The 25,167-nt window shown below is 37.0% G+C and overlaps 2 protein-coding genes across 2 annotated transcripts; both read right to left on the bottom strand.

Moving 5' to 3' along the window:
- Nucleotides 80–10,674, bottom strand: LOC18782263 (pre-mRNA-processing-splicing factor 8A). Its single transcript, XM_020560586.1, is given in 16 exon segments — nt 80–556; nt 661–903; nt 1,016–1,294; nt 1,397–1,594; nt 1,748–1,909; nt 2,226–2,699; nt 2,798–3,052; nt 3,152–3,258; nt 3,343–3,959; nt 4,281–4,534; nt 4,775–7,511; nt 7,513–8,185; nt 8,772–9,162; nt 9,295–9,387; nt 9,506–9,629; nt 10,242–10,674. Coding segments are annotated over 16 exon segments (7,041 nt in total). The 5' UTR covers nt 10,484–10,674; the 3' UTR covers nt 80–364.
- Nucleotides 15,087–20,025, bottom strand: LOC18783389 (PTI1-like tyrosine-protein kinase At3g15890). Its single transcript, XM_007215519.2, has 4 exons — nt 19,540–20,025; nt 18,596–18,743; nt 16,145–16,407; nt 15,087–16,071 (listed from the first exon to the last, which is right to left on the bottom strand). Exons 1-4 carry the CDS (start codon nt 19,581–19,583, stop codon nt 15,432–15,434), a joined length of 1,095 nt encoding a protein of 364 aa, XP_007215581.1. The 5' UTR covers nt 19,584–20,025; the 3' UTR covers nt 15,087–15,431.

The raw sequence follows: 25,167 nt of genomic DNA, 5'->3' as shown, positions 1-25,167 counted from the left end.
TGCAAACAGCAAATAAACCACTGTTTTAAAATTTAATTATAACAAAGCATTCAGTTTTTGTTTTCTAAAACAGAAAGCATGACAAAATCCCCGAAAACACATGCACATATTTCTAAACTTGGCTAGAAATTAGTGAAAAGTTGTAATACAAGGATTCTGCCTCCCAACTCAAGGAGAAAGGGAGAGAGAAAAATAAAATTCATATCTTCGGTAACAAAACTTGTAATTTGCCTCTAGATCAAATATTTACAGGCCTCGTCTAAAAACATGAACATTACTAGTAGCTTTACAGGTGCACAAGCATATTAATTGCTAAATGGATTGCTACAACAAAAAAGGCTGTGTTACATGCCAGAACAAACGTTTACGTGAAGGTATCATCGCGATCACCCTCCACTGTGTCACCCTCCTCCAAGTTGCTGAACTCAAGGTAATGGGTCGGCCGATGGTCCTCGTGATAGTACTCCCTAGGGGTCCCAAGCTTGATGCCATACTTCATGCTAGGCGTATGCTTCACCCCCATGAAGTTGTAGTTCCATGGCCCAGTGTCCGGAATCTGAAAACCAAGCAGCAATTAAACAAATTAGATCCCTCAGTAAGAATGGAAACCATCCAATAATTTCATAAATAGCCAAACAGAGGTTAATGCACTAGTCTTACCATATAGAAACCAAGGAAGCGGTCACTGAGAAGCATCTGGACCTTCTCATAATGAGTGGGAAGGTATCCGTGAGGATTGCTTCCGGTGTCTTTGTTGACACGTCCCCACTCATAACCAGATGGAGTAAGTTTGTATGCAGTTAACGAGCAGGAACCTGGAGTGAAACTGCAGGTCAAGATGATGCATTTCTCCCCATCCCATTGCTTGGTGTTCTCTAAAATCTTTGCATGAGTGGTGAGATCCTGCAAGACAACATTAAACATGGGTTATTTCTTGTCTATCACGTCCCTCTACAGGGAAAGACAAATATGACAACAGATAACAAGGATTGAAACATTAGTCACGTGAACATACCTGTGGAGAAAGCTGAGGAAGCTCATTCGGCTGCGTGTGCATCCATCCCAAAGGTTCCAAGTCGTTGAGAAAATCATGCTCAGGAAGAGCTGATGGAAGATGAACTTGCTGATGGGTCCCCCACTGTGGTGCCATGGCAATGCAACGAATCTCCTTAACCTGAGGGTTGTCAGGAGGGCTTATCCCATACAAATAACCGGCAATTTGTGTCCTCAGATCCGCAATGCAGATGAATTTTTTCAAAATGTTCTTCGGCATAATATAGGTGTAACCCGTTTCCTGTAAAACCATTTGGGCTCCACGTCAGTCAACAAATAAGAACCACAAAGAAAATAGCAGCAAAGCATAGAAACTATCAAATTACTAAAGATAGAACCCTACCTTTATATCTTCTGAATTCACATATATATGATTGACACGAAGATATAGATTTGTGGCTGATATTGCCCTGACACGCCAATCTGTTTTGGAACCAAAAGCATTTTGCTCATAGGGACTCGTAGTGGTGACAATGAGTTCATCACCATGCACATTCGTAGTCCTTGTTGTGACTGCTGTCAGCTGACTGGCTTCTTTAGCCTGAAAATACAAATTCAGCATTTTATATAAGTTAATCTATAACAACATCAAACAATGGCCTACACATATAACAGAGTAACACAAAACATGTCTGCACATGTATGCGTGTATCTGTGTGCATCACAATTTAAACCACCACAAAAGAAACATCACCTGTTTTTCTATCTCTGCAATCTGCTGCCTTTGTTGAGAAGGTGGAGTGATCTCAGCTCCAAGTATAATGTCACGGATCTCGGATTGTGTCAAGGCCGATGTATTCACATTGTTCTTTTTTGCATAGTCAGATAATATGAGATCCCTTAGAGCAACCTCAACCTGCACCATATTTAGAGATTTATAGTGTTGGAGATTCATGTAGAAGTACAAAAAGAGTCAAATAGCACCCCTACCCCCAAAAACAGCAAAAACCCAAACAAGCTAATTAAAAAGCAATTCCAATGAAACTTCTTTAAACCTTTCAAGACCAAAAATCAAAATCATCTTAAAATTTCTTCGACCCATCTTAATAAGTAACCAGATAATTGACTAGAGTTTATCGTAGCAACTCTGATGGGACAATAAAAACCTCTGTGCATACAAACATTCATCTAAAGCAAAGCATCATCAAGCATAATGAAGACAGTGAAATTACCTTCATCCATTGATCATCAGAAAGAGAAGGCCAGATGTGGTGTGGCTCAGTAATGACTGTTTTATCAGGCTTCAATAACATCTTTGCCTTCTCATTGTTTACATGAAGTGCACGAAGAATCAGAATTAGTCGGGAGAATGCAGTGTATGATGAAATACTCTTCAACCAATCATCATAAATGTTGAACAGAACCATCTGCGGTTCAGTTGCCTTCAATATCAGATCACCAAATTTCTCAATCTTCAGACAAGCCTGGAAAGGAAGCTGCAGCTCACTTCCTTTTATGACTATGTTGGGGAAATCAAGCAAATGAACCTCCAATGGATCCAACATTCCCTTACGAGTCACAATAATTTGCTTCGGCTGTTCTTCAACAGGCAGAGAGCGCACAAGTGCAGCAACTTCTTCAGCAGTTTTCCACTTGGCCAATTGACCAAGACGCTTCTGTCCTGCCCAGACACTTGTGTGGATAACCTGCAAAATATGAAGTTCAAAACCATCACAGAGAGAGAGAGAGAGAGAAGTCAATTTCAAAATATAACAGAAAGAAGAAGAAAAAATAGAAAGCATACCTTCAGGAACAGCTGACCAGTCCTTGGATTGAATATGAAAATAGCTCCATTGATGGGTTTTGTCGTGAGATTTCCTTCAAATGTTTTATGTATCGTAACACGATAAACATTTGTGTCATCAACAAACCAAATAATTTGGTTGCTGAAGATCTCTCCATAGTTTTGGGATGACAAATATGGTTCCGTGGGCTCAGAAGAATAGAGCTGCAATCCTTTCCTTATTCGCTCCCTCAGCACATACAAGGCTGGATTTGACTGCAAGCACATGACGAACAATTAGTTTGCTGCTTTCTGTACAAATTATGATGGAATCAGAAGGTAACATAAAAAATTCAATTGTTATGATTAACATACTTTCATGATCTTGTTCATTGCTTGCTGAAGCAGGGGTTTTGACCCAGGAAACCAGTTACCAAATGCAGAATGCAAATTATAAGCCAAATCGAGACCAATCATCACCCCTGCATGGAACACAATCACGATTACATTTACAAAAGACAGATACAAACATGTGAAGTAGTAATGCAACCGGAAAAACAACATACCTGTGGGAGAAGGATAGATAGACATGTTGTCAGTGGTATAGTCCATAAACTTAGCTCGGGTGTAACGCTCAATATCATGGGAATCATAGTCACCCCAACGGAGTTGTACATCTATCCAGTACTTGTTGCTAGCTTTCTGATCAAACACATCCTTTGGCTCAGCTACTAGACTAGGTTTCGACATTGGCCATCTATGAGCAGCAAACAGAAGAATGTCAGCACAGGAGCTGTTCATTTTGTAACTCTTCCTGGGATGTATTGTTTCCTTCTGCACTGTTTCAATTTCCAACGCATCCAACTCTTGATCCAAAACCTGACAGAGATCCATGACAACACTTTCATGAATCTTCTGCCACAAGTGAGCACGGAATATCTGAATCAGTGAAATCTTCAAGGTCGGAATCTTGCCATGCATGAAGATTCCAGTTAAATCTAGCTGCACTTGGAAACCGACATAAACATTGGCACGATTTATGGTAGGTGACCACCAAAGAGTAAACCTACGATTGGGGATTTGGTTGAGCCCAGATCTTTGTGCATTGGTCAACTTCTTATACTTCATCGACTCCTCAAAACCAGATGCCTTCTCCCAGAAGAGCCCCTCCCAAGTAGGAAAGCTGAAATAGGCAAAAGGAGTTCAGTAAGGTGTAATAACATATGTTAAAACTCACATGTATGTTGTCCACATCAACCACATATTAGTATCACCTCTTATATACATAATAGCACACAAAACACATGCTGCATATAATAACATCTATTATATTTAAACAAGCATATCAACCACATATATCTGCCATGATATTGATTGATCTTCCCATGTAATGATGTATTACGAATATTTATAAGAAATAGCATAATGTTATATAGACTTAGGGTCTAGGATGATGACAATGGAAATTGACAGCTATGCAAACTAAATAGAATAATGAACTTACTATGTTCCTTTGAATAATGTATGCTCAAGGATTCCCTCAACACCTCCAAGGGCTTGAATAACATCAGTTCGGTAGTTGTTTAAGTTCCATAATTTTCCATCATGCCTCTGGTGTGTCCACCAGAAAGGATTCTGTTTCAAGACTTGGTACTGCTTAAAATCTGTGCGAACTCTCCACCCTTTGTCATATGCTAAAGTGTGCCTGTCCTTCTGGAACAAAGTATTTATTCGTGGAATTCCCCTATCCCATGAATCCTGTCCATCAAATTAAAAAAGACACTTCAGAATAAATAATTTCCTGATAGTACTCTCCAAATATTTGAAACCAATTATGCCCACTAGATGAGAGTCAACGGGGAAGAAATTGCAGCAGAGTGGATGTAAAACTACAACCCACAAAAAATGAAAAAGAATAAATTAAAATTTACAAAACAATTTTTTTTTTTTAAATGATAGAAAAGCATATGGAAAACTGGACAAGAACAAAATACTCACTTCCAAATCTTCAAGCGTTAGACGCCTATTTTGTGCCTGAGCTTCCTGCCTTTTCAGTGCATATTCTGCCCAAACACGCTGTGAATCTATAAATTCACTCTCCCATGGTTGTATGTACCGGTAAAGATTTGGAATCAGCTGGTCCTCTTCATGACTCATTCCACTCCTAAAGTGAGTCACACCAACATCCGTCTGCTGACTGTATCGGAGGTCACTTTGTGGAATCAATATATGACCCATAGATAACATACCAAGTCCTCCAATTTCTTTTGGTGTGTAGAAAATGACAGGCGGAAACCTGCTAGGCATCTTTGAATTCAACCCAATCTTAATACGGGTCTGTATTTTATTTTCACACTTGACCAGCAAATCCAACAGCTCTTGTGTATGTACAGTTGCTTCACGGAAATAAGTCATAAGACCAATAAGTGCTGTATTCCATTTGTTGACAATTTTTGTAAATGTTGTAGACCCTGAAGACATAAGAATCTGCCTCACACGATTTTCAAACACCTTCATGTGTTCATCATCAACCCGTAAGAAAGCAACTGCAGTCCTCTCCTTTGTCTGTTCATTCTGCAAATTCCAGACCCCATCCCTCGTGTTGCTAAATGCTTCTTGACTCATTCTTATCTTGGGAAGTATTCGAACTTCAAACCCACACATGCTGAAAAGCAAATTTGGATTATCCTTACTGTAAACAGAAACAAAGCTGTTTTCCCACTCCAAAGTGGTGATACTTCGAGGAAGACGGTTCTTCATATCCCAAAAAACACTCCTTCCAAGATTGACATCATGTTTCATGAGCCTCATTCGAGCATCTCTTGGCCAGCATTTCTTATTATTGTATCCAACCATATTTTCATTATTGGGATCTGGATGCTCAGTCAGATATCGCTGGATAAGGTCCCGAGCCTCTTCATGAGTGAAGCGGAACAAGATATGCACCCTGTCTATGTATCGAGAATACAGCCTGATAGGATGCCGAGTCTCAACCTTTGTGTCCCAATAAGTGATGAACTCATTTGGCATTTGGGGTGGACCAGCAATCTCACTGGCTCGAGTCAATCCAAGAAGCAACAGATCCAACACAAGCCCATAATATTGTACAACAAACGATGCAAACTGAAGACCACGTATAAGACCATAAGAATTTGTATGACTCATATCTTTGTAAGACAATACCACGTTGTTTTTTGCAGTGACATAATCAGCAATATTATGATCAAGGACAAGACGTAGAAGCCTATTTAGCATTGTCAAGTCAATCTTTTCAAAGAACTTCTCAAACTTCGTTTGAAGCATCACCACACACTGCCCCTCACTTGTGTCCCATACGCTCTGTAAATTGTTTATTCCCTGACACCATTTATAAACCAAGAGCGGGGGTGGCTCAGAATCTGCAGGCTTGATCCAGTTTGGAAAGAGATGACGTTTGTCACCCTCATACCATAAATATTGATCAAGATATGCATCCGTAATCTTCTCAAGAGGTTCAATCTCATAAACTGGAATAAGATAGCTATACAAATCCATGAACTCAATACCGACTTCTTTGAAGGCACGCTGAGTGAGCAAGTGACGCTTAATTCGTGACAATGCCTCGTGTGGATTATCATAGGCTTGTTCAATGAGACCCAGCTCCTCTCTTTGAAGCTGGTTCAATCTTACAGCCACGCTATAAGATTCCTTCAGCCTCTCCAAAGCAAGGATAAGTAGCTTTGTATCATGTTTGTATGACAATGGAGGGAACGGAATGGGGCTGAACTTTCTCGACTCCAACCAGTGCACGGTTGTCGTGTAGATTGCAACTGCCTCTTCAGGTGTAACATATGGACCATCTTTCAGATAATTGTGCTGTCGCTCCTGCTCTGCCTTTAGCCAAAGGCGAGTTAATCTTCCAAGATTCTTCCGACAAACTGTCTTATCTACTGTAGCACCTCTTCTTATGCGCTCGCGATTATAGTGGGCAACATTTGTCCACCAGTCTGCCTTTGATTTGACATAACGAAGAATCATATTCTCAATAGGAACTGGCAAACCAGGAACCTTCCAAGGAATATTTGCTTTCCAGCAACGCCACGCCTCGCTCAGATGTTGCAAGATAGTTCTTGCCTTGTTTTGCTTGATGCCCTCCGGCATGGCATCAAGAACGTCATGCATGACAGCAGCTCGAAGCTCCAAGTCAAAATGGCTTTCGACACGCTGCTTAGTTACAGTCTTTGCCACGCCTTTCGAATGCCGCCCTTCAAATTGCCTTGCAAGTAAATTTCCCAACCACCGTTCTAGAAGAGGAACTATGCCCCGAAGGAAGAACAACCATACCCTCCACATTGGTGCCCAGAACCCGCATCCGGGTCCTTTCCCAACTGGCCCAGTATTGAACCGATAGTAAATCAAATGCTTCAAATCCTTGCACATTCTAATCTGCCTCATCAACCTATACTTGTAACGGTACATTCCAGTCAACTGACCAACATGAGAAAATGTGTATTGCAAGCCATCAGCCAATTGGAAGGCATCAACATTACCCAAACGGAACTGGATATTAGCATCAACTACAAGCTTTGTCAACCGCAAGATTTCACGGCAAAGATGAAAAGCATTACCAAACCGGGATTTCTTACGCTCTTTTGTTGTCAGTGTTTTCACAGGCTTCAGATTAAAATTATAATCAAGATGAAGGTAGTTCAAATTTTTCCTATGAATCAATAGATTTAGCATGTATAATCCTGCTTACAACTTGAAGACCCGCTTCAGCCCAATCAAGCTCTGTAGTCTGGAAAAATTTAGTAGCTTGAAGAGATCGAAACAAATGTTTCTTCTTTTGAGCCTTAGGTGGTCTATGATGTAGCTCATTCAACACAAAACACTTCAGCAATTTCTGATAGCTGACCCGAACTTTAACTGGATACGACGGAGGACAATGTTCCTTATACCACTCTGACACAAGGGGTATATCTTCTGCTCGACGTGTCCGACCAGATCTCATGTTAAAAGGGCGTGGCGCAAACAAGAGGGAGATTCCAGCAGCTGTGGTGTCAGTATAAAGCTGAGTATCTTGCAGAAATGGTCCCACCCCCTCCGGTAAACCAAAAACATCATCTTCCTCCTCATCAAAAGTTTTCTTCTCACGCCGCTCCTTGTTGGTGCTGGGTATTGGGTGTATCAATGGATCATAATAAAACGCAGGTAGATCAGGATCCTCGGTTTTTATGTACATCACCATGGGTGTGTGATACACACAAAGCTTTACCTTCCTGGGTCTATTGTTGTAGAGATGAGGGAATGCAATTCTGTACTCTGTTCTGAGAGGTGACCGAATAATGAGTTTATTAATGTCATTGAACTCATTCCAGTCCTCATCCCCTTTCTCCATATCCCGATACAAGGGTTCAAATTTAGGTCCACCTGCAAAAGGTGTAGCAAAACAAAAGATGAGCATCTAAGTTCAAAGCTAAATACACCAACAACACACAAATATCTTAAGTCTGCAATAATTTCCAAAACCCATTAACCTTCATTACAGAACAGAGCTGTATTAAGGTTCAAATGAGGAAAACAGTGACCAGCAGAGCATATCCGAAAACCATAAACATAACACTGGCCCAGCCACCAACACCCAACATGGCTAGTAAAATGCATGTGTGGTACAATACTTAATTGCAACAAGTTGACAAAAATTTACCTAAACTGCAAATTCCACCACTTAGACTCATGCAAAGTGTGAAGACATACGATCAAACAGGAACCTAAAATACCTAACACGAACCCCCAACGGACCATTTGGATCTGACAACTATTAATCCCACAGCCAGAATTATCAGAAGAATGAATCACAAACCAATTCAAAAACCACTGACGACATATTGAAGGTTAATGACGTAAGGACACACACCATATACCACAAATAAAAAAAAAGGGAAAAGAAAATGACAGGTTTTCGTTTTGACAAGAACAAAACTAAGTAACAAGAAAAGAGAGAAAATATGCATACCAGGGATGCACATATTCAGTGCTTTGGCTGTAAAAAAGGACTCCATGTCAAACAAGTAAAAATAATTGCGGTCAATCAAATCAGAAAGTAGCTGTCCTGCAAGTCGATGAAGGGTTGCCATGATTGGAAGCGAAAGATGCCACTTCCGATAACTTGGACCATTAATGAGCTTTGTCTTAACAAGAGGTTTATGGTCATAAAACCAAGTATACACAGCGGAATCTTCTTCTTCGTCTAACTCCAGTTGAATTGGCTCTAGGGGATCAACATCTAACAGATTATCAGCATAGTCTAATGGAGGTTCTTCATCATCAAATGGCGGAAACCGCATTCTTTTGAAATGTCGACGATCCCTCTTCTCTCTTCTCATCATAATCCACATCGTACCCCACTGTACAAAAATAAAAAACAAATCCGCTGCATATCATCAAAAGGAGGTACAACAGACCAGCAATTTCAAGAACCAGATGACATATTATCTAATTTAAGCAGCACATAAACGATATGAAAGAGAGATAAGTACCTGAGCCAAATAGATGGGTTCAACAACCCAGGGTATCTCATTCACAAATGTAATTGCCCCGGTTATATGATACAAGACCTTCACATCACGGACCTGTTACAGCATTAATTAATAAAATGAGATGGCTGTTATGTAGAAAGCACGTGATGAATAAATTTACGCATCCAAATTAAAACTTTGCAAGCATATGCGAGAGATATAGAATAGGTACCTGCTCCCATGGCATTGGCATATTCTCAAGGAGCTTGTAGACTGCATGTGGAACAAATTTAAGTGCTCCTAGATACACTCGTTTATCATGACGAAATTTCTTCGAAGACATGTCCCCATGGTCTCTGTCAACATAAACACAAACTTAATTATCATGCAGGTGAGACCTATGTACTGTACTAATTTCATGATTACAAGCACATTCATTACATGAAACCAAGCGAAGGCCACACTTGAAACAAAATATGGAATATAAGTTAAAGATTCAAAGCACGAAACAACATATATCATCTGGATAAAAAGTGATAAAGCATAAGAAAATCATACTCGAATTGAAATCCCTAATTTCTAGTTGAGGAATTGTCCAGATGAAAATCTTGCACATTCCACCAAAAAAACCATTTAGCTACTGCTCGTTTTAGTGTTCCATCGACACTACAAAAAGTTTCTCCTGCAATATTTAACCCCTCGACAATAACAATGAATCAAAAACACCTAAAGCAACCTAGCCTCTTCAATAACCCCATTTACAGGCTTCGTGAGCAATTTCGACTAGGAAACACTAACACAAACCTATTCTTCATTCTTCTTCGTATAGATTGTCTAGTCACTTCTTTGTCCAATAAGCACAAAAACACAAAGTAAATCCAATTATCCAAAAATAACCTAAAGATCTTTCAAATCCAAAACGATAAGGAAAACTATATGCATCAAAAATTAAACAGAAGAAAACTAACCTAATGATCTTCCTGACATGTTCAGGAGGCATGTCCTCTTTCTGCGACTCGACAAAGCCGAACTTGCGCTTATCACTGTACCGCTTGGAATTGAGCTGCTGCCATTTCCGGGCCTTCTCTTCGAGCCTGGCCTCGGCATCAGCCGGGGAAGGCAATACCGTGTAAGAGGGCTGAGCCGCCGGCGGTGGCGGGATCGACGAACCGCCGGTGCCAGGCGGCGCAATCTGGCCGTTGTTCCACATACTGCGGAAACAAAACCGAATCGAGTATCAAACTCTGCACAAGGATTGTGAGAGAGAGATAGATAGAGTTTGCCTGCTTGTGCTTCCGCGCGAAGAAGCCTTCCGAGCTTCAATGGCGGTTCGAGTTTTCTAGGGTTTTGCGGGGTTTGGCTCTCTTCTCTCAGTGAGATAGAGAGAGTGAGAGAAGTTGAAAAAAAGTGCGGGTTTGAGATGCGGTATTTATTTTTGCTAAAGAGACAAAAGGCAGTGGCAAGTGACGGTCGTCGGGGGGGCGAGGACCAGACCGCTTCGGGACATGGGCTTCTTTTAGATTGGATTCTAGTGTGGGCTTTTGGATAAACAAATTATTTTTATTCCGGCCCATTAACAACGTCACAACACCTTAAGGGCAATTATTTAGACTTAATTTATAGTGTGTTTACTAATCAGGAATTGAATTCTACTTATAAAGGATTCCTGCGTTTACTTCACTTTAATGAATTGAAAAGTAAGTGGGATAGACTCAATTTATAGTGTGTTTACTAATCAGGAATTGGAATTCTCATGAGGAATTGAATTTCACTTACGGAGGATTCATGCGTTTATTTCACATCAAAAAATTAAAAAGTAAGTGGGGCCCATATAAAATTAGGAATTGAATTCCTAATTTGGGAGGAATTCCATTCTTGGGTGAGGTGTGGTATTCTAATTCTTGAAAAACTAACCCATTATGAATACATCTTTTTTACCTATTATATCCTCACACAATTTTGAAATTTTGAAATTTTGAAATTTGTCATCTACTTTAACCTAACAACGATGACATTTTAATAATTAGCACCACTCCTGCCTCAATTCCATATGATTTAGTAAACAATTTCAATAGGAATCTGAAATCCAACTCCCCTCAATACATATTGTTTAGTAAACAACTTTAATAGAAATCCGGAATCTAATTATCCTCAATCCAACTCCTTCTCAATTCAATTCCTCATAATCCAATTACATATTAGTAAACATGTCATAGTACTTATCCTTTCAATAATCTATCTACTAGCCTCCCTACATGCGCTTGCGGGAAATCTTTTTTCCATGGGTGATTTTATTTGAACTCCACGATTTGCTTTTTAGACCCCACATACTTTTTACATCCCATAACACTTTAGTGAAATTTAAAATGACTCTCTACACCCATTATTTCTTCTTAAATTACCCTCACTAACCTAAATCTATCACACTTTTTTTTTTTCACACCCCATCAATTAACCCCATCGCAAACCCTGGTATCCCTAAACCCCGTCACAAACCCGAGTATCCCTAAACCCCATCACAAATGACACTACATCGAAAGGAGGCAGCTTATGTGGCACATCACCTCCAAAACGCCAAGCTTCTATTGTAGAACTTTTGCGACGCCACCAATCCCAAATCGTGAAGAACTCAAGGTTAGCCTTCAATTTTGATTTGTAATTTTATGTTTCTCAGTGATATTTCAAAAATTGGATGTATTTTAGCGTATAGAGATGTATTTATGGTTGTGATTTTGTTGAAAATGGATGTATGGGTTCGAACCTGGTTTTATGAATATAAACGTATAAACCTTGATAGGGTTATAGGAACATGATGATTTGATAAATAAGTCTGACTAGGGTTGCATAAATGTATGTGGGGGTATAGTGAGCAAATTTAATTTTTATTTAAAATATTTTTTTGTCCTTAACGGTAATTATATACAATGGTAAAATAAGTTATTCATGTTTTAAATTAGTGTGGGGTCAAAAGAGCAGACTGTGGAGTTCTAACAAAATTATCCTTTTTTCCATCAAGCGCTACGTACGTGTGACTTACAATTTTTTATTATTATTATTTTTAATTTTTGTAATTGTATTTATCTAGATGGCCTCTTAAAAGTTTTCCTTTATCACCCTTCTTTATCTAGATGCACGTATCAACAGTTTACCTGCGGAAAAAAAAAAAGAAGAAATTGTTGATACCATAGTTAATAAATAAAAACATAGAAGGGGGAGGTTTCAGTGTTTGTGCGTCTTCGGGCTTCTGAATGTCTTAAATGATCATTAGACATGGAGAATCTTCAGGCTATTGAACAGAATAAACTCCTCTGAGCTTTACAAATCCGATATGCAGGTTGGTCCCTATCTATCTACTACCGGCCTACATTCACAAATACATAGATAATGTAGAACATAATAAAATGAGCTGCATAAAAAAATTGATTCACTCCTTGCATCACTAAGAAAACATCAGGAGACCTCCCATTGATACCTGTTGAAAGCCCCATCTTTCTCCATCCATTTGCCAAGGCATGAAAGTATATTAGAAAAATTATTTCACCAAATGGCAGAATATTGAGAACATTCAAAACTAAAATGAGGTGAATTATGAGCAAGAAATCCCATGAATTTCTAAGAAACACTGCTACAATTTGCTCTCCAGCTTCTGTAACAAAGTGTTGGACAGCAGAACACAGTTACGCATTTTGAGCTACATCCAACCTACCTTCGTCATTTAGATCAGTTCCAATCACCATCTGCAATAACCCAAAAGAAAATTCACATAAATCTGTGAATATTAATATATTTGAATGTATTTAAAAAATATAGCCGCGCGGCTATACTTTTAAGAATTTGATTCAAGAGGAATCAATCTCAGCACAGCTTTAACTCAAAAACTACACACGCATGCTACAATTAGAAATTCGCCAAACACGCTGTTAGAAGTCTTGCGGTTTTTTGCTCAGTAAAAGTTGGGGACAATATCCAGCGTTAGATCCTACTAATGGTCCACATTGAAGGCATGATAATGGTAATTTAGTTTCCAACAAAAAAATAAAAGTTAAAAGAATTTGACACATGTCAACATTACATTGGTTTTAAGGAGGAGCTCTTCCTCAATTTTAAGGAGCCAGACTTTTTCAGTCATTAAAAAAAAAAAGAGATTTATCAAATACCGGAACTTGCCCCATTGTTTTTTCTTTGGTGTTTGGTGGTTGGACTCTCACCTTAAACCTGAGCTCTTTTTTTTGGTCAATAACTTGAGCATTTTTAGGAAGAGTCAAACTCAAAAAACCAACTCATCATTACAAAGTTTTTTTTTTTTAATTTTAATTTTTATTTTTACAATTGTATTTTGCTAAATATCCGTCCCAATAGTTTCTTATTTTAATAATGAGCGTGTTATTAATGACACATATTTTTCGTGAAGTGTCTTTTAAGTTTTTATTTTTTCGACTTTTAAAACAGGAAAATACTCACCATTAATAACACAAGCCATTAAAAAATTTTAAAATTTTAAAATCAAATCAAATAATGGTTTTTTTTTTATAAAAAAAAGTTTAGGGAGAGGGGAGGCTACCTCATCCCAAGGCCAGGGCACCCCAATGCCTTTTTGAGGACTTACAAAAAGGGGTCTTAGCCCATTTTTTGGTTTTTACATATTACCCATTAAGAGGGATTGTCGGCAGTAAGATTCGAACATAAGCCTTGATAGTGAATATAACGATCATTACCAACTCAACCAATCCTCGTTAACAATGAGTTCTATTTTTATTGAACACAATTACCCATTATATTTTTTAATTATAAATTAAAAAAACTAATTGGCACACCCATGAAAGGACTAATCTAGTTTATAATTGATTAATCTCTTTTCTCGAAAGAAATAAAAAGATTGATTAATCTCCAACAACTTTCTTATTATATTGGATATTGGATCTACATGCCCCGCCCTTCGAACAATGTTATGATTTTTCTGATTCTTCGTTTGTTTTTTAACAAAGTAAAATTAAAATTAAGAAGAAGAAAGAACTATGCAGATTTTTTTTTTTATGCAACTGATATTGAAAGAGGAGGAAATCAAATCAGGTACATGATAAATGCTCTTAACCACTTGAACTACAAGTTCATTGTTACTTAGAATTGTTTTTAGTTCTCTACCATATTCTTTTCATTGTTACTAAAAAAATAAAAAATAAAAACAAAAGTGTTACTAAAATAACCGAATTCAACATCTTATGGGATGAAAAATTCATACTTAGAATTAGAAAGCCTTTACCTAACGTACACTCTTCCAATGAAGAACGCTTCGTTGACAAAGCCTGTGCGACATTTGTCAACTTTCAATGCCAAACATGGCTACCAGCCAACCACGCAAAAGAGAAGGGAATTTTCTATGGGATTGCCGTTGACAAAACTGTTCCTCTTGATATAATAATCCCTCATGTTTTAGAGTGACAATGTGTTTCATAATTGAAGGAAGACCAGGTTGTTGCCCATCATGTTGGCATCTTAATTTGTTGCCACCATGAACATGAAGAAATGCGCTGGCTTTCGCAAAAAAATACAAAGCGCTGGCCAAGCTAGGTGCAAAGAAAAGATCTCGCGTATATCCAGCGAATACAACGCTCCTCTCACAAATCACACAACCAAGACACAAAGCTTTAGGTGTGAGAAAGAGATTATAATTTATATAAACACTCCTTGTATGCAAGCATTTTAGCCATATGGTTCATGATGCAGACTGAGGAGGAGGCAGTCCATGTAATGATCATGTGAATGAAGATGTAAAATAGTAAATTGATAAACAGATAAGAACTCAGGATCAGCGCTAAACATAATCATTTCTTGTGTATTTTTGCACTAAAAGTTACCAAACTAGTATAAAAGCGATAGTGAGGACTGATGACAGCCAATAAACACTAAAAACAGTTCTTCATGTCATTCAGATGCTCAAAACAAACCAAAAAGAGAAGGCCAAAGGGACAAGAAGAATGCACACAGATAAAACACGGCACTCACGAAAACAATGGTTGTAAACAAAAAGGCAGCTATAATCCCTGGAAATTCTAACAAATTGACAGCCAGTGCTACCTTACCTTAACCTTAAATCCAAACACACATCTATGTCTTTTCACATTTTCTCAGCCATTATGGCCAATCCTAGGAACGGCCTCCTATTTCGAATCCTGTTTTTCATCTTTTTCCTCTGAGATGAAATCTGAGCTATCTTCAGCTGCTGATGTCCCATCATTCCCATCATTATATTCCGGGGCCTGGGAAGTCTTAAATAGTTCATCATTCTCCAATTGAGCTAACTTCTCTTTCGATTCTCCCTTCAGTAGCTCGACCACCTCCAGCATAGTCGGTCTTCTCTCAGGTCGACTATGAGCACATAGCAGAGCCACAAAGATAACTCTTTTCAGCTCATCCACTGCATACTTTCCATTGAGCTTGGGATCTGCTAATTCATCAAACTTCCTCTCACAAGCCAATGGCAGTGCCCAATCAGTAACTGTGCGTTTCATTGTTGAACTCAATTTCTCAATGGGTTTCTTGCCACTGGCAAGTTCTAGCAGGAGAATGCCAAAGCTGTAGACATCACAACTCTCTGAAGCTTTCCCTAACATAGCATATTCGGGTGCAAGGTAGCCAAGGGTACCCTTCACTCTTGTGGTCACATGTGTAGCACCATCAGGGATTAGCTTTGCAAAACCAAAATCAGCAACTTGAGCCTGGAAATCTGAGTCCACTAACACATTGCTGGCTTTGATGTCTCTATGGATTATATGTGGAGTTGCATGGTGGTGAAGATAGCTGGAAAATTAAAGTAAGAGGTTAATATGAGTAACAGTTATAGAGTTGGGAGAAATGTGGGTTCAGTACTTACGCAATTCCTTCAGCAGATCCAATTGCAATATTCATCCGCCGGTTCCAATCAAGAAGGCATTCAGCTGAGTGCTGCCCATGAAGATGAGAAAGTAAGCTCAAATTTGGCATGTAGTCATATACAATTAAACGCTCTTGCCCTTCTGCACAATAGCCACGTAAACTGAGCAAATTCTTGTGCCGAACTCGTGCCAATATCTCAACCTCAACTGCAAATTCCATATCTGCTTTGTTACTCCAGACCTTTAACCTTTTAACTGCAATCTGTATAGATTTCATTGAGAATTAATTTGAATCGAGATATCATTCAGAATTATAAATAGTCCATACAAGAGACAATTTTGGGTTTAATTTAGGCCAAAAAAAAAAAAACAGCCTACAGATTAACACTACCACTACAGAAGATGGAGCACTACAGGAAATTCCACCGATTACTATCAAGCGAAGAAAAAATTTAAGGAAAGACCAATGCACAACAACAAGATCAAGCATTTCAGAAAATTTTGATAATTTACAGAAGTCTCAGTATCTGGGAAGTAATTACAGGTGCCCTTTTGAAGAAGCTACTTTTAGTTATGATTAAAATTTAGAGAAAAACTATACTCATACTTTGCGATCACTATTTAAGAGATTACTCGAACAAAAATATCAACTCCTTGATAAGGCTCACTCAAGACGGTGAAGAAACATACTCTGACAAACTTATAGTTGATGCTAATCATAATGATATTAAGGACCTCAATAAAAGTTTGTTTTTGTAGAAATGTTTTTGAAGTGCACAATGTTGACCAACACAAAGTACATTCTTCCAACCCTGTTTAATAGATTGAAGAATATAAGTACATAAAGATATTGGAATCAGTCTTTTAAGCACAGTTGTCTCAACTGGGCTTCTCTAGGAAGCTCCCAACCAGGCAGGGTGTCTGCACCTACTTATGATTTTATGTCTAGCACAGAAAGTGACCAAATAAAACTGAAGACAATTCATCCTGACGAACACTGGAGTGACTTATAACTATTCTATGCCAAATTAAACTGGTATACACTCCTTAGCTATTTGAAAAAGTAATGGACTCCACCAATCAACTGAATATACATGATAAAACTTGTACAAGCATGTCCTTCTCTTTCTTATTGCTAGATCCTCATGGCAGTGATGCAATTCAACAAATTGAAATAATAATTTTAACCAGCAGTACGTATGAGGGTTCACCATGGAGCAACAATATGGCTTGCTCCAAGTGATCTGATGTTCGAAGGTTTGATTTGAAGAAATGGCCTCTCTAGAAATAAGGATTTGGCTGCATACGTCTTGCCCTAATCAGCCATAACACCTGTCCTCTTATCTTTCCCTTCCAAGTTTCAATAATCTAGCTGCAACTAATTTTTCCCCATGTTCTTCAGGTGTCATTCAAAAAATTCCAGAACATAACACTGTTGGTAGTTTCACTTCCTTTGACAATCAACCAACACTACGACTCCCATGTCTCTTTCACCATCTAATCTTCTTACTATATTTCAATGTTGAATGCAATTCTCACAGCCTTTTGTGCATTAAAAGAAGCACTTCCCCTGAGAACCAACCAGCACTATGACTCCCATAGTCTCTTTCACCATCTAACATTCTTACTATATTCCAATGTTCAATGCAATTCTCACAGCCTTTTGTGCACTAAAAGAATTAGTGTTTTTATAGCTTCTCTAAAATGAAGGAAAAAGAAAAGAAAATTTATTTGGTTCGGATTAGTCATTACATGTTACAAAAGGAAATACGTACCTAAAATGTTTCACAACTGTATCCTTAACAAAATGGCACAAGTAGTTCATTGATAGAGCATACAAGTGTATTTATCATTACAAGAAGAAGAATCTAAATCATCGCATACCTACTGCTGTGTCTGACCACATATTCATTCTATGAAGAAAATAGGTAGTAATTATTTATACTACAACCATGCCCTTAGGATTATGGCAAAGATCCATAAATATTATTGAATCCACAACTACAAGCTCAAACACTGAAGTGGTCTCTTCCTCAGTCATAACCATTTTAATGCCTCATCCAGACATTTGATCTACACTAGCACTTAAACATCAGGGAAAAATTATAACCATATTAGCCCACTTTATGCCATCCTCATAATCATTTCAATTGAGAATTTTAAACAAAATGAGATATCAGAAATCTAAAGTTAAAAGACAAATAAAATTTTTTATTGTTTAGAAACAAAAACCAACGATCAACCAACAGTATCCTTTTGATTTATGGTTTTTTTTTTTTTAAATTTTAAAAATAGTAGAATCAAGAATGATAACTCTTGTTTGTTCTTTCACCCAAAAAAGAAGAAGCAAAACTATAATCAATTAAGTATATGATGCTAAACTTAACTGAGTAACCAGCAGAATTCACAATATAAAAAATTGACATATAACTGAAAATATTAGTAATTACTTGTGATCCATCCCAAAGCTGACCCCAGTAAACACTTCCAAACCCTCCCTCTCCAAGTTTGTTGTCATAATTAAAATTGTTTGTTGCTGCGTGGAGTTCCTTCAAGGAAAAGACCCTCCATGTTGGCTGCTTCTTTCCTCCTTCTTTTCTGCACATCAGGTTTCCATCAAATCAATATAATACCAAATTAGGTTTCTTAATGAAATAGTAATTTTCTTCAGAAAACACCCAACTGCTAAAAGCAGACACACAACAGCAGAAACTACAGAACCAAAAACCAAGAACAACCCGAAACGGATACCAAAGAGGCCATCTAATTTTAAAAAATAAAAATAAAAAAGGGGGTAAATTCCAGTTTTTTTTTTCTTGTTTGCTTAAGAAAAACAAATTAAAACGATAGATTGACTGTTGAATGTTTGTAAGTGGACAAGTCATTAGAAACGGGATAGACCAAAAGACCAACCATCATCTGTTCATTGATGCCTGTTTGTAATCTGTTTTACTGAGTCATTAAGATTCCAGTCCGATATTAACTCTTTATTCTCTTTTTCCTTCGTTATACTTTGAAACCGACATGTGGATCAATAAATTCCTCTTGCTAACACCCATTTTCCTTCTCTGTTTAATCTGAGGAAAACCCAAGAATGCAAATCCTCTTCTTTTTGTTTCTCTGGTAATCAAAAAATGGTAACACTTCAATTTGCACTTAATTCTTCCCAACACCAATGAGCTCATCCTTCGAATCTGAGCTAAACCCAGAACCTAAGCCCACTTCAACTCTCATTTCATCATCCAAAAAACCACAGCGAAAGATTTCTCCAAATCAGATTCCACTACTACTTACATAACAAAATTGAATTAAAAAAAGAAAAAACCAACCAGCAGTAAATAATCAAAACCAAAATTTTCAAATTCAGCTCGGAAACAAAGAATGATTAACGTACCGACCAAAGCCCCTTCCACAACAAAACATTGAACCAAAAGCCATAGCCAAACCCACCAACAAAAATCGCTTCTTTAGTCAATCAGAAAACTACCCACCAAACCAAATCAGCTCCTTGTTCTTCTTCTCCCAATTTTTCAAGCTTCTTTTTTTACTCTGAGCCTTCCTGAACCTCCCTCTTTAGCTTGTTGCAGAGTGAAGTTGAGAGAAAAGGTAAAGCCGAAGAAGACGAAGAGGATGAGATACCAAGCTTGGAGCTTCGGTCATTTGGTTGGGTTTTGGTGGGCAAAAAGCTAGCAAAAGCTACAGTCGAATGTTGCGCTTTGAGAACCTGAACAACGGACGGGATTTGCAGAGAGCACAAAATAGTTGTTATCAGCCAAACCCAAAAGTCCACACCCTTCTTCCTTAAGCCTTCTTTTCTGTCTGTTTTCAAGTTTCTGGTCCAGCTGTTATTCAATTTTGATTTTCAAAGCGCAGACGCATACTCTCTCAGGGACCCATTTCAATTCTTTAATTGTATATCTGTTTTAACAGTTTGTTTATATTATTAATTGTAATTAAATTTATTAACAGTTTCACCATTTTCTCAGCTTTACAATTTTATTTTTTATTTGTAAAAGGAAAATGGATAAATAGAGTTTAACTCTTTGTAGGAGTTGTGAAAAGAAGGGCACTCCATTACTAGATGGTAGTTACAAGTTTGTATAATTATTTTTATTCTATTCTTTCAATCTTCATTTTATTAATTTAATCGTCAAAGTAGAACATAAATGAGCTAAAAGCACTTCTACTTATTTGTCATGGCAAAGAGCAAGGGGAGGCAAGGGCAGATACTATTCACGTAAATAGTGGCAACCCTTACAAAAAGCAAGGTATGTTTCCACCTGTTGTCATGACAAAGGGCAAATACTATTCACTTTTTGTTTTTTTAAAAAAAAATCTAAACAATTAATTTGGAGAATATTTTCGGATAAGATTTTGGGTTCCTATGTGTCAATATTTATTATAAAATTCATAGCTCATAATTCGAATGAATTTTTCGGATAAAATTTTCACCACCTCCCAACATTCTTGATGGTTGAAAGATTTTTTGCCTTGTCCAATTGCACCAAACCACATATGTGCTTGCATAATCTATTAACAAAAAAATATCAGAAATGCAAGACACATTAATAAAATATTTAAAATATATTGGAAATGCAAGAAACGTAAAAATAAAAAAATAGGACATTACATTTAATAAAATGAAAATGACAAATAATTTACCTCATTGCCAAGATTTTCAACGCTTCGAACATTGTATCTCACTTTTGCTAACACATCTCTCAATTTCTCCAACTCTTTATTCAATATTTTCCACCTACCACTCAATGCCATTTCCGTACGACTCGAACCAAATCTTTCACAAAATTCGGCATTGATTTTTCTCCACATGTGAGCGAATTTCATCTCATTGCCCGTGATCGGACAATGACAAACATGGACCCAACTCTCACACAAGAGAACATCTTCCATGGTTGCCCACGTGCCTTCGGCTTCAATGGAAGATGCCACAAGATGGTGAATAAAAATGAAAATTGTGATGAAATTTTTGTGTAGAAAGTGAAAAATAATATAATTTATGAAATTGTATGAGGATTTGGTGTTGAAAGTGAAGAAGAATGGTAGGTATTTATAGGAAAAAAGTTCAGAATTTTTTGGTAAATTTTTTAAAAATTTTCACATTTTTAATTCTAAAAAAAAAAAGCCCAGCCATTGGATTTGGAAAAAAAAAAAAAACCATCGGAGCAACCAGAACGCGCCACGTGACTTGTTACCGTTGGCCGACGTCAGCGCTGACGTGTTGCACGGGCCAAAGTTTTTTTAAAAATAATTTGAATTACCGCGATGATGTCAACAGCCTTCGGGTTGGTCCAATCTCGTGGGACCCACGCCTTGCCCGGGCTCCTTTGGCCCGCTGGAAGCTCTTGCCTAAGCTCATGCCCTATCCTGCCAAGGCTGGGGTTTGTTGCTGGAGGTGCTCTAATATGAAGGAGTACATAACTATTATTCAGTAAAAATAATTTTGCTAGTTGAGATAATAAATGAATATTGAAAGAATAAAAACAATGGTGAGAAGCATAGGATAGCGTTCCAAGAGTGTCAATAACACCTCCCTTTTATTATATCATTCTTGATTTTGATTAACTTATTTTGTGTTAGAAAGAGATAAGAAGGTTTTTATTTTTGTTTAAATGTTTAATGGATATACTCAATCCTCTCATTACTTATAAATGGATTTGTCTACTCGTATTTCTCATCTCAACGTTAAAAGATATCAAAGTTCACCACTGCAAATCCATCTCAGTTCAATAGTTCATTTTATTGAACTTTTTTGGCAGCTATTAAGTTGAACTGCAGTTCATTTTCAGCGATGTAGTTTAAGAGCATCCACAATGGGCTCTCTAAACCACCTCATTAGACAAATTTTAGGGATGAATTGTAAAAATACAACTCCAACCATACTCCCTATTCACCTCCTAAAATAGGGAGACCTCTAGGAGCTCCTAAATCTGAGGAGAGATAAAGGACTCCTAATGGCTCCCTATAATTTAATGTTGCTTTATTTAATGAGTATTTCAAACCTTTATTTAATGCTAACTATTTTTTTTAAAAATAGAGATGGACCAATCAAAAAAGAGTTATAGCATTTATGACTCCCTAAACTAGAGTATGATTGAAGTTTAAATTTTATAGAGAGCTCCTAAAATAACTTTGATATGTTTTTAGCTAAAATTTAACTAAAAAATAGAGAACATGATTGTGGATGCCCTAATAGCTTACAACTTTAAAACTAATGTTGTCCATGTCAATAAGAAAGAGGCTGTAAAGTTATTATGGTGGACCATCTTTTTGAAATGAATTTCATTTCATAGTTCATTTTATTGACCTCTGAAATGAACTATTGATCCCTAAAATGAAATATTGATATCTGAAATGAACTGAACTTCACCACTGCAAATCCAAAGTTCAATTTATTGAAATAAAATTGAAATCACCCTCACCATTGCAGATGCTCTATTGATAAAAATAAAAATAAAAATTAGTTTATGAGATAATATGAAACATACTATATGTTCTCAAATTGAAAATAAATATATTTTATTTATTTATGGTTTCATTCAAGTGAAACTATACATGGATGATCTTAACTTCTGACTTCATCGTGAAATAATTAAAATTGGGGCTAAACATTACTGTTCCAACTTCCAAATCATAGTTAAATTTGAACAATGATTTCATTTGGAATCAAGAAAATATTTAAATATGAGTGTTGTGATTAATTGCATTAAAATATGATATTATTGGTATGAGTTTGGCTCTAAACCGTCCACATACTTTGTGGGGCTTCCTTTGATTGCAATGGTGACAAACGCAGAAAAACTTTTCAAAAGATTATGTCCCACAATATTGATATGTTTACTATATATAGTAGGTGTCATCTGTGAGTCCAATATATAATTCTCCAATTGATATAGATGACCCTGTTGCCTGTTAGTTCTACACTTTTGAGAGCCATTTGCATAAATGTGATATTAATTGCTTAATGTATTCATTTTAACAGATTATGACTTCTTAACCAATAATCTGACTGTTAAAACACAATAATCAAAAGGGTGATATCATTATTAGGTATTGGGATTAACTCTAGTGGTGAGGAGAATGAAAAAAGGATTATGTTAAACTAGTTTAGTGAGTTAAATCAACAAAAAGTTGTCCAATATATTTGGATAACTTCATTTTTACCATCTACGAATAATTTAAGGAAGATGGGCCGTATCTAAAAGATATACAGTTCCGATGCGACATTAATATATCCCTTCACAGTAGAGTAATTTTTTTTATTTATAAAAAAATACAATCGATCGATACTCTAAACTATAAGAGGGTGCAGATGCACTTCCCTTCGCCTGAAAAACCTTGAGAGATGCTTTATATTGACCATTTGGTGGTGCACTCCATGTGTTTGACAAATTGCCTAAACCAAGCTTGTCTTTTTGTGATGCGCTGCTGTGCTGTTGCGCACCTCTCTCTCTCTCTTTTTTTATTTTTTTATTTTTTTTAACATCTTGACCAAAACGACGTTGTTTTGGATCAGACTTTAAAATAATTATAAAAAAAAAGAGGGAAAGTTGGAGTGTGTTTTGTGGGCTTTGATAAGGACTTTAAGGCCTACTTAATAAATGATAAAAGGCTTTTAAGAAATGGCTTTAACTTCTAGGGCTTTTAAGATGCTTTCTTATTTTATATATATATAGTCCCCTTCAGTTGAGGAATCTCTTAAATAGTGTTATTTGAGGGATGGGGCTCTCAACTGTTAGATTTGTTTTAATGATCTTGTGTGGCTGAGATTGTTTTACATCTTTTAACTAGTTTTCTGCTAAATAACCCGACACATCCAACGCTGAAGAAGACCTAAGGCACGCAAGCTCTCAGATGGGAAACGAAGGAAGAGGAAGAGCCTCTTGCAAGCCTAAGAGAAGACCCACCATTTCCAACTGAGCTTGCGAGATTTCTATTTCTATAAGGTATCCATTGTCGTGGTTTTTTTTCCTCCCGAAATCTGGGTTGTGGTGGTCGATTTGGAGATGTACGAGGGTTTTTCGATCTGGGTTTGTAGATTTCTAAGTTTTTTAAAATATGAGTTGAGATTAATCTCCATATTTAATATGGGTTTGGAAAAAATCATGTGAATTATTATTGTTGTGTTGTTCTGGTATCTGACATGAGTTTTTTTAAAATTAATTTGAAGATTTCTGCTAAAAGTTGAGATTACATCTCCAGATTTGTTATGGGTTTGAAAAAATTCATGTGATTTACTTCTTGTTGTGATATCTGATATGGGTTTTAAATTGATTGTAGCCACAAGAATATTAAATATTACTTTTTTTCCTTGGCATGGAGCTTGCATTCAAAGTAATAATATATCTTGAGTAAGTAAAGTCATATTCTACCTATGTAATTTGCCTGTTCTTGATATAATTGAATTAATTATTTTCATTTGCTTTGTCTTTTCAGGATGATGTTTTGAACTCCTAGTGAGTAGTGGCAAAAGATATCCAGTTTTACTTGTGTTCAACATATTTCTGGTGTTGTATGATTGCATTGACAGAGATCCATTTTAAGGTTATCTAAGCTGTATAGCTTCTTAGGGTCAGTTAGATGTGAGTTATTTTTTATTAGACAAGAATTAATGGAATATATGAGGTTCGAATTTTTTTTAGGGTCAGTTAGATGGTGCAAGTCTTTCTGAATTGTTGTTTATCCGACTCTATTGAACTATGAGCAAAGGTTGAATTCTGGCGAACGTTGGTGTGCTTCTCTCTAATACAGTAGGTAATTTTAAAATAGTATGAGATAGTTCAGGAAAAAGATCATATTATGATTATTTAAATATTAATATTAATCAAACAAGCCAATCATGATAGTCTTCACTACCAAGCCCATCAGCCACCCAACCTTTTTTTAATTGGTGTTAAGGTCTCATACTTATAAAGCATGTGGAACCTTTTGTTTTCTCCAATGTGGGACATTTGCTTTCAAACTTCCAACAATACCCCACATTTGAAATGCAAATATGTTTTTG

This window comes from Prunus persica, chromosome G3, assembly GCF_000346465.2.
Source record: "Prunus persica cultivar Lovell chromosome G3, Prunus_persica_NCBIv2, whole genome shotgun sequence".
Taxonomy (NCBI): Eukaryota; Viridiplantae; Streptophyta; class Magnoliopsida; order Rosales; family Rosaceae; genus Prunus; species Prunus persica.
Note: the sequence above shows the minus strand (reverse complement) of the source record. Positions and strands in the feature narration are given on the sequence as shown.